This window comes from Notechis scutatus, chromosome 1 (assembly GCF_049901735.1).
Source record: "Notechis scutatus isolate UNSWTSFEM ecotype Mainland chromosome 1, rNotScu1.2, whole genome shotgun sequence".
NCBI classification, from domain to species: Eukaryota; Metazoa; Chordata; class Lepidosauria; order Squamata; family Elapidae; genus Notechis; species Notechis scutatus.
Window position 1 is genome coordinate 134,463,859 of NC_142009.1, and position 15,618 is coordinate 134,479,476.

General features: G+C 38.5%; 1 protein-coding gene across 1 annotated transcript in view; it reads right to left on the reverse strand.

The window, feature by feature from the left end:
* NOL10 (nucleolar protein 10) overlaps nt 1-11,358 on the reverse strand; it is a 36,585-nt gene extending 25,227 nt beyond the window's left edge. Inside the window, exons 1-8 of the mRNA XM_026674319.2 lie at nt 11,225-11,358; nt 9,411-9,456; nt 7,758-7,856; nt 7,082-7,159; nt 4,724-4,761; nt 3,145-3,281; nt 1,617-1,682; nt 751-811 (exon numbers count right to left, since the gene is read on the reverse strand). Coding sequence (XP_026530104.1) covers nt 751-811; nt 1,617-1,682; nt 3,145-3,281; nt 4,724-4,761; nt 7,082-7,159; nt 7,758-7,856; nt 9,411-9,456; nt 11,225-11,290 — 591 coding nt within the window. The 5' untranslated portion in view covers nt 11,291-11,358. The remainder of the gene's footprint in view (nt 1-750; nt 812-1,616; nt 1,683-3,144; nt 3,282-4,723; nt 4,762-7,081; nt 7,160-7,757; nt 7,857-9,410; nt 9,457-11,224) is intronic.
* Between the last annotated feature and the right edge of the window lie 4,260 nt (nt 11,359-15,618).

The following is a 15,618-nucleotide window of genomic DNA, read 5'->3' on the forward strand; positions in this document are numbered from 1 at the left end:
TGCTGACTGCTCAAGAGGACAGCCACGTATCCAACTTCAATGGATAACTACTATCCAAACTTGTTCTAGAGAAGATTGTTGCGAAAGCAGTAGGTCAATAATTAGAAAGCTCTAGTACAGGGGTGTCAAACTCGCGGCCCTCATGCGTCACGCGCTGGCCACGCCCTTGCCCGGTTTAGCAAAGGGGGAAAAAGTTACAATACATCACGTGATGCCACTGTGACGCCGCGAGTTTGACACCCCTGCTCTAGAAGATGCAGATTATGTGGATCCATGGCAGTGTGGATTCAGGCCTGCCTACTCAGGAATAAACCTTGTTGAATTTAATAGAACTATATCTATGTACTCCAAAATAAAAGAGAAGGTAAAGGGGTATAGAAGTGAAGCTTCAAATAAATGTTAATTATTATTTAACTTTTTGTAGTAAAATGTCTCAAGCCAAACATATCATACAAAAAAGAACTGCCAGCAACATCCTTTTTCAGGATACATTTTTCCATTTCCCAGTTATCTTTTCTTATTTCCAAAAATCAATGTCCTCTGCTCAGTATTTAATAACATTTGTAGAGAGTCTCCTGCTATCATTTTCCATTAAAACTTTTGGAGATTATTTTTTAAAATATATTTCTAGAAATGTCATCTTTTCCTTACATCTTCTATCTCCCATTCTTGTGTGAGTGATGCTGTTCTAACCAAATAATTGAACCATCTCTGGAGAATAAGCATACTGTTAATTTTAAACTCACTTACCTCAATTGTCCCAGTGGCAAATAAACCATGTACAGGATTTATGTCGCATACGTGATTTTCTCTAGAAAACAAGAATAATAAGTATTGAATACAGACAGAATAAAATCCTCAAGGATCATGTTTGTTGGAAATATTAAAACCAATCAAAATATATAGAAAGCAAAAATATTTTAGGACAAATTGAATTCAGTGGCTTGCATTTGAATTACTGCATTTTCTTTCTGATGTAAAATATGCACCATAATATAAATACAAAACCATAAACTGTCACAGAAGAAATAATCAAACATTTGCTTTTCCCATAAAGTATCTCAAATAAAAATGTTTTAATTCTTACTAGGTTATCCTGACCCAATCTGCAGGTCATTTAAACAAATGCTTTATAATCAGGGTACAAACCAGGGGGAGTGTATATTTAAAGTAACTGCTCTTAGAGAGGAGCAAACCCTCAGCACTCAACTATTATTCCTAGCTCAAATGTAATAAGAAGCTATGTTAACATCGTGAATCAAGGCTTATTTTACAACCTGTGGAAAGAAAACACCAAAGCTAAAAAGAAAGTGAGGATTACAGATAGAAAGATTCCTTTTGCCTTTGCTAGACTACTAGCTGATTTTAGAATTAATGTAACGAGCAAATGCTGACCATGAATAACATTCAACATTTACATTGTATATGTAGTATTATATGTATAAGTACAGACACAAAGACACAGACACACACAGAGAGATATAAATACCAATACCAGATTGTTTAGAAATTAGCTCGTGATCCATCTATGGTGTTTTCACAGACAGATCTTATATAGTTTGGCTCCACCTACTGGAAAAAAGATTCTTAGATTAAAAAGCAGAAAATATACTTACGAAGCATCTGTTCGTAGAGAATTCAAATACCTTCCTTGTTCCAGATTTAGCCTGAATATTTCAGAACTGTAATAAGAAAGGAAACACTCAATTTGCTTTTGATTCCTGAGTCTTAACAAAGAGAGAGAGAGAAAATCATGCAGATAAGAAGTGATGAATTAAAGACCGCTCTGCTAAAGATAAAGACGAATGCGGTGGAATGAAGAGCCAGTGAATAGACTGGCTCTTCTCTATTCTTCTCTGGACAAGAAGAGGATGTGTGATAGCCCCCAAATGCTCCCTACAGCCGTTGTCACAAGGAGACTGCAAGACAATAGTTTATTGCAGGTTTAGAGCTGTTGGAGACAAGGGCCTAACCATCCTGCTCAAACCACAATCAGCAACTTTAAAGATACTGGGTTTTCTAGTAATTTTTGGCAATTGCTTGTGAACTGCTTTTTAGGTATCAGGAACATCTGGATGGACAAGACTGAAAACACCGGGTGAGTGACAAAAATCCCAGTACTGCACAATACTTCTGTACTTTTGTAACAAAAACTTCATGGAACTGCCTATGAAGTCAAGAGATCTGCTTGCCTTGACGGGGAGTTTAAAATAAGATATAATAAATATAACAGTTATAAATATATAATTATAAATATAGATATATAATAAAAGTTTTAGGCATTGCTATGTGAGAGTCAGAAACTCAGTCATGTCATCCAAGAAACATTATGGAAATAGGATTCTCTACAGTGTATAGAGATACTGGTAGATGTACAGATTCCTCACCAAATGTCAATGGGAATATGTAGCTTCAATGTAAATTCTGAATATAATTCCACTTTCTCCTTTTTTAATAACAAGTCAAGAAAAAAAAATGTTTTGTTGTTTGGAAAGGATGTAGGCCAGGCCTTCGTAAAAGGGAAAGAATGAGCACTCCATTAAGGAGGGATTTTCAAAAATGATTACTTCATTTTGAGAAACAAAAAGCATGAAAAAGAAACTCGAAAATAATCCCACCTTCATTTTGTTTGGGGCAGAGACAAACACAATCAAGTTCTCAAGGTTCTGTAGTTCTCTTGTACAACAGTAAGGAATCTTTCAGCAATCTCAACTGTGCCTGTTTTTTGATCTTGCCCATCTTAAAAGTCTGATGATTCTGACGCTTCCAAGGAAAGGACTGGATTATGTTGCAAAGTTGTAATTATACATTAAAAAAAGCTTTTTAAAATGTCATTTAATTTTCCAAGATTTCCAATTATGATTTTTGCAATTTTTTTTACAAAACTTTAAAAAGGAATTTAGATCCTCAGTTATTCATGAAATTGAAATGTGCCACAAATATATTTAGAAAACTATTTGATTTCTGAACAGCACTGCAGCAATTGTGCTTGACATATAGAAATGCTTATTAAATAATTTTATTATTTAACTCAGGGAGAGAAAGAAAATGAATTTTTAAGAAAAAAAGAACTAGTCAAAAAACTATTTCCCATATAGAAAAATAGAAGTAGAATTTAATAATGATTCAAAACACGACACATACCTTGCTCCTACGAAGTATAAGTCACAGGATGGATAATGATAGGAGAAATCTCTTCCAAATTTTGGTATTCTTGTCCTGTAATAACGACCATGTTGTGAATGAAATTCCACATATCTGTCATTGTGCAAGAAAACGATCTGAAAAACACAAGGCACGAAACCGCATTGGAGAGGATTACTTCTCCCAACTGATACTCTTACCAAGCAGCATTGAAACAAAAAAAAAAAAAAAGCAGTTATTTAAAACAAAGAATTCGTCATTCAAAAAACTGCGTCACTCAAAAAACTGCGTCACTGTGGCTATTTAACTCTTTGAAAGGATGATTGGCTTCAGGAGTTAACTAGGGCTTTTTTAAAGCCGTACCAGACTTATCTTTCCTGCATACAAACAGCTTCTCCTTGGTCACGGTGGCTGCTGTTTGTACTACAGTCCCCTGAGGGACATTACACCCTGGTTCATCTCTGTCAAGGTGGACCAATACATATCCAGGAAGTGCTTTTTCTCACCGGGTCACAGCAAGGAGCCTCAAAAACGTGACGCTCTTCAAGCAGCTCCTTATCTGGGCAGGGAGTTGGACTAGAAGACCCCCCCAAGGTCCTCTCCGGCCTTACGATTCTATGACAAGGTAAAGAGCAGGCTGCCTACATCCAGGGGTGGGCTGCTACCAGTTCGCACCAGTTCAGTTGAACTGGATGTAAATTTTACATCTGGTTCGCCGAACCGGTAGTTGCAACGACTGGCTGATCCCGGCCACCCCTCCCCTCCCCTCCCGGATTCTCCACGGGGCCCAGGTAAGTCCAGGGCCCGCACAGAGGCTCAGGAAGGTCAAAAAATGGACTTCCTGGTGGCTCTGGCCTCTGGAGAGCCTCCGGAGCCCAGGAAGGCTGTTTTTTTGCCCTCCTGGAGACTCAAAGAAAGTCTCTGGAGCCTGGGGAGGGCGAAAAACGGGCCTCCAGAAAATTCCGGAAGGCTGTTTTTGGCCTCCACATAGCTTCCGGAGCCAGGGGAGGGCAAAAACGCCCCCCTGTCATGGTGCAGGAGGCCGACTAGCCCACGCCCACCCAGCAACTGGGTAGAGAACCGGTTGCTAAAATTTTTGAAGCCCGCCCCTGCCGACATCCTATGAAGCATGTGAAGCCTGTTTCAGAAACAGAGAAGATACCACAAGGGATAGAGACTTCACATTAGCTCGATTTGGTTATTTCTTTTGTAAAGGTATATGGCAGCAGTTACACAAAACACATTGTGAGTTTTACTTCATTAGCTTCACACTATACACATACGAGAGCCAATTAGGTGTAGTGGTTGAAACCAGGAGCCCTTGAGTTCTAGTCCCACCTTGGGGACAAAGCCAATCTGAGTGACCTTGGGCCAGTCCCTCTCTCTCTACCCCAGGAAGGAGGCAAAGACAAACCACGTCTGAAAAACCTTGCCAAGAAAACTGGAGAGGCTTTTCCACCCAGTCTCCAAGAATAGGATAGAATTGAGCAAAAGAAGAGAAACGCTTCGCACAGCAGGCTATGCCATGATATTTTTTTAACTGTAGTCCTTAAATTTAAAAAATTAAAAGTTGACATACCTTTGAGTAATCTTCTGATAAAATATCAAACGTGACCACTGGGGAGATGAAAAATAGATTACAAATAGCAGTCAATTATATAGTAACTATTCCACACCATACATTACCCCACTTTCTCAAAGCTTAATTACATTATCTGCCAAACGCTCTCTGATCTTACAGAGTCAGGGATCAGACCTGGCCATTACAGCTCTCCATCTGCCTTCTCAGCCAAACTTTTCTCTCTTGGGCTTTTGATCCATGGTACTACCACATCTTGAACCAAGAACCTCCACAAGGAGAACAACTTTGTGTTTCAGTCCAGGCTCTTACTACTGTAAAAAGGTTTCAACCTCTCCCATTAGGATCAAGGGCCTAAGAGAAGCATTGGCAAGATTTATTTACGTAGGACATTTGTACGCTGCCTGATTCTCTTTGACCCTGGAACCCCTCCAAAGTTACTTTCACAGCTCTCTATAGGCTATCTGCTTTAGTATCAGTTATATGTATGCCAAGAGGGAGTAGCTCAACACTCATCCTGGATGAGCAATAAATGATTGCAAGCCTACATATTGTTTAAATATCCTACCCAAAACAGATCAGTATCAGTTGATATAGAAAGTTATATTTTCTAAGTATTATACTAGCAGATAATCCACAAAAAAAACCCCAAGAGATCATTCTCTCACAGAGTCTAAATAATGAAGAGAAGGATCCATGTTCAGCAAGCTTTCTCTTCCAATGATAATTTGTTTAAAATCAAAAATCTTTCAATGTACTGCCCAAACAGAGTGAAATTTTGAAACATTCCAGTTTGCTACAGTCGTATATTTTTCAAGAATGAAAACAATTTTCTACAATATATTTTATATATATTGTAGGATATATAGAATAGAAGAGAATAGAATACCTTTATTGTCATTGCATTCAAAATACAATGAAATTTGAAAGCTACTCCAGCACAGTGCCCCAAACACCAACACCACCACAATCACACTACACAGTATTTAAAAAGTAAAGTAAGTAATAATAATAATAATTAAAAACCTTGGCTAAAACCTATTTAAAACATATATTAGATTAGATAGTTTAAAAATGCCACTTTATATATAGAACTAAATTACAAATGTACTGTTTGATTCAAGACAATTATTGCCTTGGAAAAGAAACTGTTTCTCAGTCTATTACTCCTCATTTTAAGACACCTATAACATCTCGCTGATGGTAACAATTTGAAATATGAATGATCAGGATGAGAATGGTCTGTGGAGATTTTTTGTGCTCTAGAGAGGAGTCTGGTCTTCGCAATCTCTTCCAAAGAAGAAAGACAGCAACTGATGATTTTTTTGTGTTGTGTTTATAACTCTCTGGAGCATCATCTTATCCACTACAGAGCATCCAGCATACCACACCGTTACAAAATATGCCAAAATGCTCTTGATGGTAGAACGGTAAAAAGTAACCAGCAATTTCTCACCCAGACCACTCTTTTTCAGCAGCCTCAGAAAGTGCAGGCGCTGTTGGGCCTTTTTTGCAGTGGCCATAGTGTAGACCAACCAAGTAAGGTTGTCGGAAATATGAGTTCCTAGAAATTTAAAACTATGAACTCTTTCCACACAATCTCCATTGATATATAGTGGGAGAGGCTCTGCTTTGCATCGTCTGAAGTCTATAATCAATTCTTTGGTCTTTTTGATGTTCAGGGCGAGGTTATGACTCTTGCACCACAAGACCAGTCTGAGAACCTCTGACCTATAGGCCGTTTCGTCTTCTTCTGATATGAGTCCCACCAATGTGGTGTCCTCTGCAAATTATATATAATATATATAATTATATATTATATACAAATATATAACACATTTTACAATATATTTTATAAAACTATACAATATAGTTTTCTACAATATATTTTCCAAAAGAACAAAAATAACCCACATTGAAACTGTGCTACAACTTCATTCTTGAAGACCTAGCTTTTCCCTTGGCATTGTGGCCAAGATGTTAGCTAAGCTTGATCAGTATAAATGTATTATTATGTGTTGTGGTTAAGTTTTGAAGTCTTGTTTACATGATATTATACAGCATTGTATTGGTCTTATTTTATTTTGCTTTATATTGGGTTTTTCATGTATTGGCTTGCCAGAGTATTGTTAGGCTGAACGGATTACTTTATAAATTGCACAAACAGTACAATTATTACATTAATAAGCAAAAAAATAGATAACTTAGAGTGCAGTCCCTATCTGCTCCCCAAGAAAAACACAGATCAGAGGTGTACTTGTTTCAAAATAAACATGGGTTGATTTACACTTTGAGATTTTTTTTTCCTTTGTGCCTAATTTATCCATATTGATTTCCATCAAAATCAAGATTACTAACCTTCAGCATCCAAGCATCTTTCAAATTTCATGGACAACTGATAAGTATCAAAACATCGGAGCCTTGGCTTGTATGTGCCTGTTAAAAATATATATTTAACATCAAAGTGAAAAGAAAGATTCAGAGGTTGCTTTTCTTTTAGAGATTTTGATCTCAAAATTAATTGTTAGGCAAAAGAAAAATAGCCTGAAATTTTGTTCCTAGTGAAATTCAGTAATGAAAATGATCCTAGTTTACACAGTATAAGTTCATGTTTCATATGTAAATGCATTTACTTGAAGGCCAAATATGTACATATATGCACATATATAAATGTTTATAAAACCTGCCATCCATGGTTTCCGTAACAGCCACTATAGCAGTGCCCATATTGTCTAAGTGTGTCCTTGGGAACAAGTTTGAAAACCACAACCCTTTTCTAATTTCAATGTTACGTCAAAAATCTTTTTGATATTGTAATATAAAATAAAATTGAAACATTAATGCATCATATATAATCCCTTATCACATCATCTTTTTTTAAGGCTCCCAAATACACAATGTAACCTTTGCAAGATTTAGCACCAGGAGGCACTATTTAGATTTCTGTGTAATCTCCAGAACCCAACCCAGCATTCCTCAGTCACAATTTGACTTTGCAGGTTTATTAACTGGACCTGGTTTTGGCCAAACTTACCTGTTGCCATTATGTACTGCCCATCTTTTGACACCTTGATCTTGGTGCTAACAGCAGGCATATCAAAATCTTGGATAAGTTCAATTCTTCTGTGAATATCTTTAAAATGTGAAATAAAATTTAAAGAAAGACTGCATAGCAAACACACCACTATCGTAGGACATTAATGGCAACAGCACTGATTAACATTGCTCCACTTAGTCCTAAATACTCTTTGTTACCCAATGCTTATGCAATCTGCTCTATAAAATGTTACCGCATAAACACATTTGCATTTACCATACAGCACTCCTATGAGCCTTGCATCTTTTTCCTCAAATGTGCTCCTGACACACTAACAAAGCAAAGAAAATCTATCCTTAAAATTATTCTCAATCCCTGCTAACCCCATGAACATATCTACGTGGTTTTCTTTTAACAATAAAAATGTCGCATTTCTTTTTCCTACAATTTTTCTAATTTTCAGTCTAGCCTAAAGCCTGATGATTTGCTGATGATCTCTCATCCAAATATTAACCAAGTCCAATTCTGCTTAGCTTTTTCAAGAACCAACCCAGAAGCTGCTATCTGCTATGACAATCAAATAACGAACAAATATTTTCTTTTGTTAGTCAATTTTTCTTCATCAGTTTCAGAGTTTTCAGTGTTCTCATTACAACACTGAAATATTGCTGTTTATGTCTCTTGGATCAATGTTTCAGGGAATTATCTTGTTTTGTTTTCCCCCACCTGGAATTTTTTATTTAATTAAAAAAAAATCTTACTTCATGTATACTATGCTATTTTGGAAAACATGTGTTCTGCTATTTAAAACACCTAACATTACTTCTTTGTGCTCCTAAGCTTTTACTCAAACATAGTAAGTTCAGAATATTCTGTACTGTACTAATACAACATGCCAACTCCCAAAACAAGACTACCGTATTTGCCGGCGTATAAGACGACTTTTTTGCCCTGAAAAACATGCCTCCAAGTGGGGGGCGTCTTATACGCCGGAGGACTCCGACTCCCACTTCGAGCTTGAGTTGCAGCCGGGAGGAAGGCTGGGGGAGCGGTGTGTGTGTTTGTGTGTGTGTGTGTGTGTGTGAGAGAGAGAGAGAGAGAGAGAGAGAGAGATCAGCTGTATTGAGAAGAGAACGTTTCCTGTGTTCTCATTTTATTTACAACATATTTTACGCTTAATGGTAAGCAATGAAAAATATTTTTAAAACTCATTTCTAAACTCCATAGCTATTTGCATATTCTTGGTTCAAAATTGGATTAGCTCATTTCAAAATTGTCCAAAGCAGAAAAGTGCGTCAAAAAAAAAAAAAAAAGTGCAAAAGTGGAAGGTGTGTGGAAGAGGGGTAGTCTTATACGCGAGTATATAACAAACTCTATATTTTGAGTGGAAATGTTGGGGGTCGTCTTATACGCCCAGTCGTCTTATACGCCGGCAAATACGGTAACTAGAATTGAAAAAGGAAGAAGTTATAAAGGAACTAGAAAGCAGGAAATGTCTTCCTTCAAACATTAATGAAATACAGAAGCTATGGTTGATAGGAACATGTCTTCAGCTTGGTATCATTAAACAATTTGTTGCAATCAGAAATAATATTAACATGCATGAATGAACATAAGAACTCTTTTTAGAATAAAATAAGGACAACTCACCAACATTTTTCTTTTGCAGTGCTCTTTTTTTTCTATCAGAAAGCCACTATAAAAAAAAAACATAAATAAGACTCTGAGGTTTAATGATTTGTAGAAAAGACTAAAGAAATGTTGTTCAAGGCGGCCAGTTTATATTTTAAAAATCAGCTTACAAAGGATTATATATTAAAAATACAATAAAATCAAATAAAACAATAATTGCAGTAGGATCCAACACGGCAACTAAGTATTCAAAAGCGACGAACCTGATTCTGTAACTAAAGATACCTTTACCACCACAAGTAGCATATTACAAAATTAAAAATTCAGGGAATATATAAGGAGTTGGTTAAAATTTTTCATTACGTACTCCTGTGCAGGTGATTTCAAGACAATTCACTGCAATCCCTGCAGCTTTGTTTTTTCTTTCAAGAAGCTGGAGACACTGTATTTGCATTAGCAATAAAGATCTAGTGAACTTGGTAGTATGGTCAGAGAAGTGCTTTTTAAAAAAAAAAATACTCCAACTTTCAGACAAAAGTAGTATAAAATTTGCAAAAGAATATGTTAAATACATAAAAACACCTTTTGCCAGTTTTGTATCTGCCAGTAATGGTAGAATTTAATTTCTAGCCAGGGTATCAACAAAAAATGTGATTCTTAAATAGCCCAAATGTTCACAAAAACAAGAGGGGTCGAGGGGACATTTTTTTCTACTTGTCCTGAGAATTAGTTCAAAGAAGGTACACTTCTAAATACTTGTACTTAAACTTTGCAGGATTCATATTAGACATACATAGGATTACATTGTGAGTGATATTACTAGTAGTCATTGCTTACCAACCACTAATTCAGCAACTATTCAAAGTTACGAGGAGGGGGTGAACAAGGAGATTTAAGACCTGACCTTGAAACTAAGGCCCTGGCACCCTGTCCATGTAATCATGATTTAGGTGCTTAGAAACTGGTGCATATTTACGTTGGTTGCAGTCTCCAGCAAATGTGATCACCATTGGCGATCTTCACAGCTGGATTCCAATAGTCATACATTACCTTTTATTTTGCAATTGTGTCACTTCGCATTTGATGAGAACTACCTGCATGTCTACAGTTTATAGTACTAAAACCTACATCTTGTTGAATAAAAATAATCACCGTATCTAAATTTCATCAGTATTCTAAAACAGAAAATGACTAGAAAGGACCACTTTTGATCGTCTACAAAGCTATGAGAGAGTATCAAACAAAACCACCCGTATGGCAATGCCAAGCAATATTTCACAGCTCATTACAAATTCCTCCAAGGCTCATTGAATTAGGTTTTCATTCTCACAATCGAGTCAGAGGTAGAGTTATAAAAAAGGAAACGATGTCTGCAGCACTTTAAAATGAACTTCTCAAACCTAGAAAAGTGTGGACTGCAACTCCCAGATTTCTTAACGGTGGCCATGAAACAAAATTGTAGAATGCTGCCTTCACAATTAATACATGTATTTATAGTAAATATTAAACATTAATGATCTCAAAGCAGCTTATTTCTAAGGAAGTATAAAGAAGACAACCTAACCAGTTCCAAAAGCAAGAGATTTTATGTACTGCCTGTTTTCATTGGAGGGACAAACAGACTTAAAAGGCAAAAGATTGGAAATAGTAGCCAGGAATACTCCCCCCCCCCGTAACGATCGGCTTTTTTGACGCGTATGAATAGGGGAGCGAAGCGATCGCGCCTAGCAAAAGGCACGCGCTCTGCCAGGCAGCGCAGCGCGAGGGGAGGGGGAGCGCGCGGACAGGGCAAAGGGCCGGTGAGGTGGGGGTTCGCGCTCCCGCGTTCTCACCTCCGGCAGGCTCCGTCCGGCGCTTAGGCTGTAGATCTTCACCTCGTTGAGGCTGGAGACCTGCATGTCGCCCTTCTTCCCGAACGAGACCGGGCTTCACTTCCGGGAGCGAATGGGAACTCTTCCGGCCATAGAGTGCGAAAACCCGCTCGTAAGGCACTGGGCGGTGACGTCACGGACGGCGGGGTGACGTCGATGGTGTCCTTCTAGTGTGCGCTTCGTCCTTTTTGGGTGCGCTCCCCCCCCCCTCCGACCCTTCCTTTGCCCAGAAAGGGGAGGATGGAAAGGAAGGTTGCCATCAACTCTGAACTTGGTTATGAGTTTGGTGGGAAACAATGGATGAAAACTAAGGAAGGACAGAAGCAACCTGGCATTAAGGAGAAACTGCCTAACAGAGAGGACAGTTAACCAGTGGAATGGCTTGCCTTCAGAAGGTGTAGGTGCTTCATCACTGGAGGCTTTTAAGGAGAGACTGGACAGCCACTTGTCTGAAATGGCATCAGGTCTCCTGCTTGAGCAGGGGCGGGGTTGGACTAGAAGACCTCCAAGTTCCCTTCCTGCTGTATTCTGATTCTGATTCCCTTCCCAAAGTGCATGCTTGAAAAGGGTACACGGAATCCTGACCCCCTTCTCCAATGCATAGGCAAGTTCCCACTCTTCCTTCTTCCGGGCTGTATGTGGCCTCTGACGTGTCCTTCCATGCCAGTTGGCTTCATGCCCAAGTTTTTCCATGGACTGAATGTGGGCCTGGCATCCCCCATTCCCCCCCACAAAAAAAAAAAGAAAGAAAGAAAGCTGGAGGCACTTGGTCTGATCCCTTGGTTGCCATGCTGTTCATTGGAAATTGTCTTTTCCAGGATTCATTTTCCTGTTTCATTCTGGAGGAGCATAGTGGTGGCTTTCTTCTCCATTGCACCACACCACTTCTTGCTCAATTTCCCCAGAGGTACTGGGGTAAAACTGCCTTTTCTAAAGATGTGAAAGACCATGTCTGAAAAATATAGATGGAAGTTTAACTCTGGCAGTTTCACCTGTCCTTTCCACTAGCCAGCTGCAAATGACAGATTTGAAGTCTGCCTTTACAATGGTAATCAAAGAAATTTACAATAGACAATAATAGCGGCAACCAGGGTAGTTTTGTAAGTAGTTCTGTAAAATTTGTATGTATATAAAGTTAATTCTCGACTTATGACAACAATTGAGCCCAAAATTTCTGTTGCTAAGCAAGGCGGTAGTTAAGTGAGTAGTGCCTGATTTTACAACCTTTTTTTGCCACGGTTGCTAAGTGAATCCCTGCAGTTGTTAAGTGAATCATGTCATTCAGCGAATTGACTTCCTCTATTGACTTTGCTTGTTGGAAGCTGGCTGAGAAGATTACATATGTGATCACATGATCCTGGGACAGTGTAACTGTCATAAATAGATGCTGGTTGCCAAGCACTCAAAGTTTAATCACATGACCATGAGGATGCTGCAATGGTGGTTAGTATGAAAATCAGTCATAAATCACTTTTCTCAGAGTTGTAACTTCAAACAATCAAGAAACAAATGGTGGTAAGTCAAGATCTACATGTACCTTTGAAATTAACAGAGATATTAAAAGCCTTGGAAGAAAATACTGTACTGCTGGCTGGTAGGCACATCTTCCTGGAAAGCCGTTCTGGAATAGGAGGAGCTACCATTGAAATGCCCCTCCACCACAACAGATGGTGCCCAGAGAAAAACTATGAAATGAAATTAGGGTGCATGTGGAAGAAATAGAAGTACAAAGAGGTGTTTCTTCAGCTATAAGAGCTTGATGGATTAAAATCAGCACTAGAATTGTGACCAGAAATGAAATAGGGACCCATGAAAATCATATTAAACTGGCCAATTATGTTGGTACTATCCTATTATAATCACTTTCCTTGTTGCAATGAGTATGCATGTTTCTCCATGAATGTATTTCATATATGAAAGAGAATAGTTAGGGTATATATTTGGGGGATTTTGTAAATAGGGCATCTAAGCTGTTAATACTGATCAGTACTTAATTAATTTTTCCTTCTTTTAATGTCCTTGTGAATGGCATATGGACAAGTGTACATACATGACGTGGAAGCATCCCGTGTATGCTTAACTGAAATGAGGGAATATCTAAGTTCACATTAAATGGAGACAAAGATTCTCTCCAGAGTTAGCTCCCCACATTATGAATTTTAGATATACTACCGTAAATTGAAAACTGATATTAACTGATGTTAGCATATCTAAGTTCATAATGTGGGGAGCTAACTCTGGAGAGAATCTTTGTCTCTGTTTAAATTGATTACAATTACAATCAGAATTGAGCTGGAAGGGACCTTGAAGGTCTTCTAGTCCAACCCCCTGCTCAAGCAGGAGACCCTATGCCATTTCTGACAAATGGCTGCCGAATCTCTTCTTGTGGAAACACCTACAACAGGGGTGTCAAACTCACAGCGTCACAGCGGCGTCATGTGATGTATTGGGACTTTTCTCCCCTTTGCTAAACCAGGCGTGGGCATGGCTAGCATGTGACACATCTGGCCTGCAGGCCAGGAGTTTGACAGCCCTGATCTGCAACTTCTGAAGGCAAAGCTGTTTCACTGATTAATTGTTCTCACTGTTAGAAAGTTTCTCCTTAATTCCAGGTTGGTTCTCTCCTTGATTAGTTTCCATCCATTGTTTCTCGTCTTGCCTTCTGGTGCTTTGGAAAATAACTTAACCCCCTCTTCTTTGTGGCAGCCCCTCAAATACTGGAATACTGCTATCATGTCCCCTCCAGTCCTTTTCTCTAGACTAACCATATCCATAGTAGCATTCAATTTTTTTTTTACTACGGGTTCTGTGGGCGTGGCTTGGTGGGCGTGGCAGGGGAAGGATAGTGTAAAATCTCCAGTCAGAGGTGGTATTTGCCAGTTCTCCGAACTACTTAAAATTTCCGCTACCGGTTCTCCAGAACTGGTCAGAACCTGCTGAATACCGTCTCTGATCCAATTCCTGTAACCATTCTATATGTTTTAGACTCCAGGCCTTTAATTATCTTTGTTGTTCTTATTTCTGTCTATTCTTTATTTTAAGAGTGGATCATCTTAATGTGCGTTTGTGTTCCTTTCTAATATTGTAAATACAGTAAATGAAACTTCTACAGCATCTTAAAAGTAACCACACAAAAATTTCATTGCAATAAACTGAAACATCCAGGCAAATCAACAAGGCTGTATTCTAGGTAAAGGTCATTCTGCAGGAAAACCTCTATTTTAAGTACCAAAACAAGCCTAATCCCTGATTGAAATAAATAGTGAAATAGATTACTAAATGTTTTATTTGTTAAGAACTGAAATTGGTGAACTGGGAACCACTAGTTTTCAAACTAGACCGAATCTTTCTTAAACAAATGCATCCCTGCATCAAAGCCACAAAAAAGACATCCAAATTTCACTTTACCTGAAAGGATGAAAAAATGACCTAGAATTTAAATATTGGATGAGACATATAGAACAGAGCTTGATTTCTGTATATAGCAATAGGCGGATCTTCTTTGTGTTTATGATTTCTGATTTTTCTGCAAGAAAAAAAAACTTATTGAGCCAGATCACCTGAACTTCCTGTTTATAATCAAGTTGCAGAAATATGAAGTTTCTGTAGATTTATTGCTCGGATGGCCATGAGATCAGCTCATCAACACAAAATTATTGAGAGCAAAACTGGCAGATAGAATACACACATTATTCCAAACAGAATTAGATCAGAATAGCATATACATTCTTTACTTTTTAAAAACAACACAACCTGAGTTTGTCACCAACCCTTTGGTCATAGATTACTATTTGGGATTAATATACATTCACAAAACTGGAAGTCAGTGGTGTTAGTTTCACTAGGAGTGTGTAGAAAGTTAGCACCCACCCCTCTCCTAGAAGAATGAAATATTCTAGGAAATATTAAAAAGACAGAATATTATATTTCCCTGGATGAGAAAAGGAGAAATATGTTTTAAAGACAAAGCAGCTCCCTGCAGCTCCCTGCCCCCCCTTCAGCTCCAGGGTGGTGGGATTAAGACATGGCCCCCAGGAAATGATAGGATTAACCATCTGGGAAGATTGCATTAGCCAGCACTCAGGTGAAGCCATGTGGTCCAGACAAAGTCTACAAAGTTAGCTAAGACCCCACCGCCCCTGGGAGTCTGACAGCCATTTCTTACACAGGAACAGGAAACACTAAGGTGGGGCCCAACAGAGGGTGTAAAACTAAGGGATTCTCGGCATCTCTGCCCTTTTCGCCCAGGACCAAGCCATGTGGTCCTGTCCACTATTAAACCATCTTCCCAAACAGCCTCCATGTTTCCAGTGTCTTTTTCCCCACTTGGAACGGAACCCAGAAGGATATTGCTT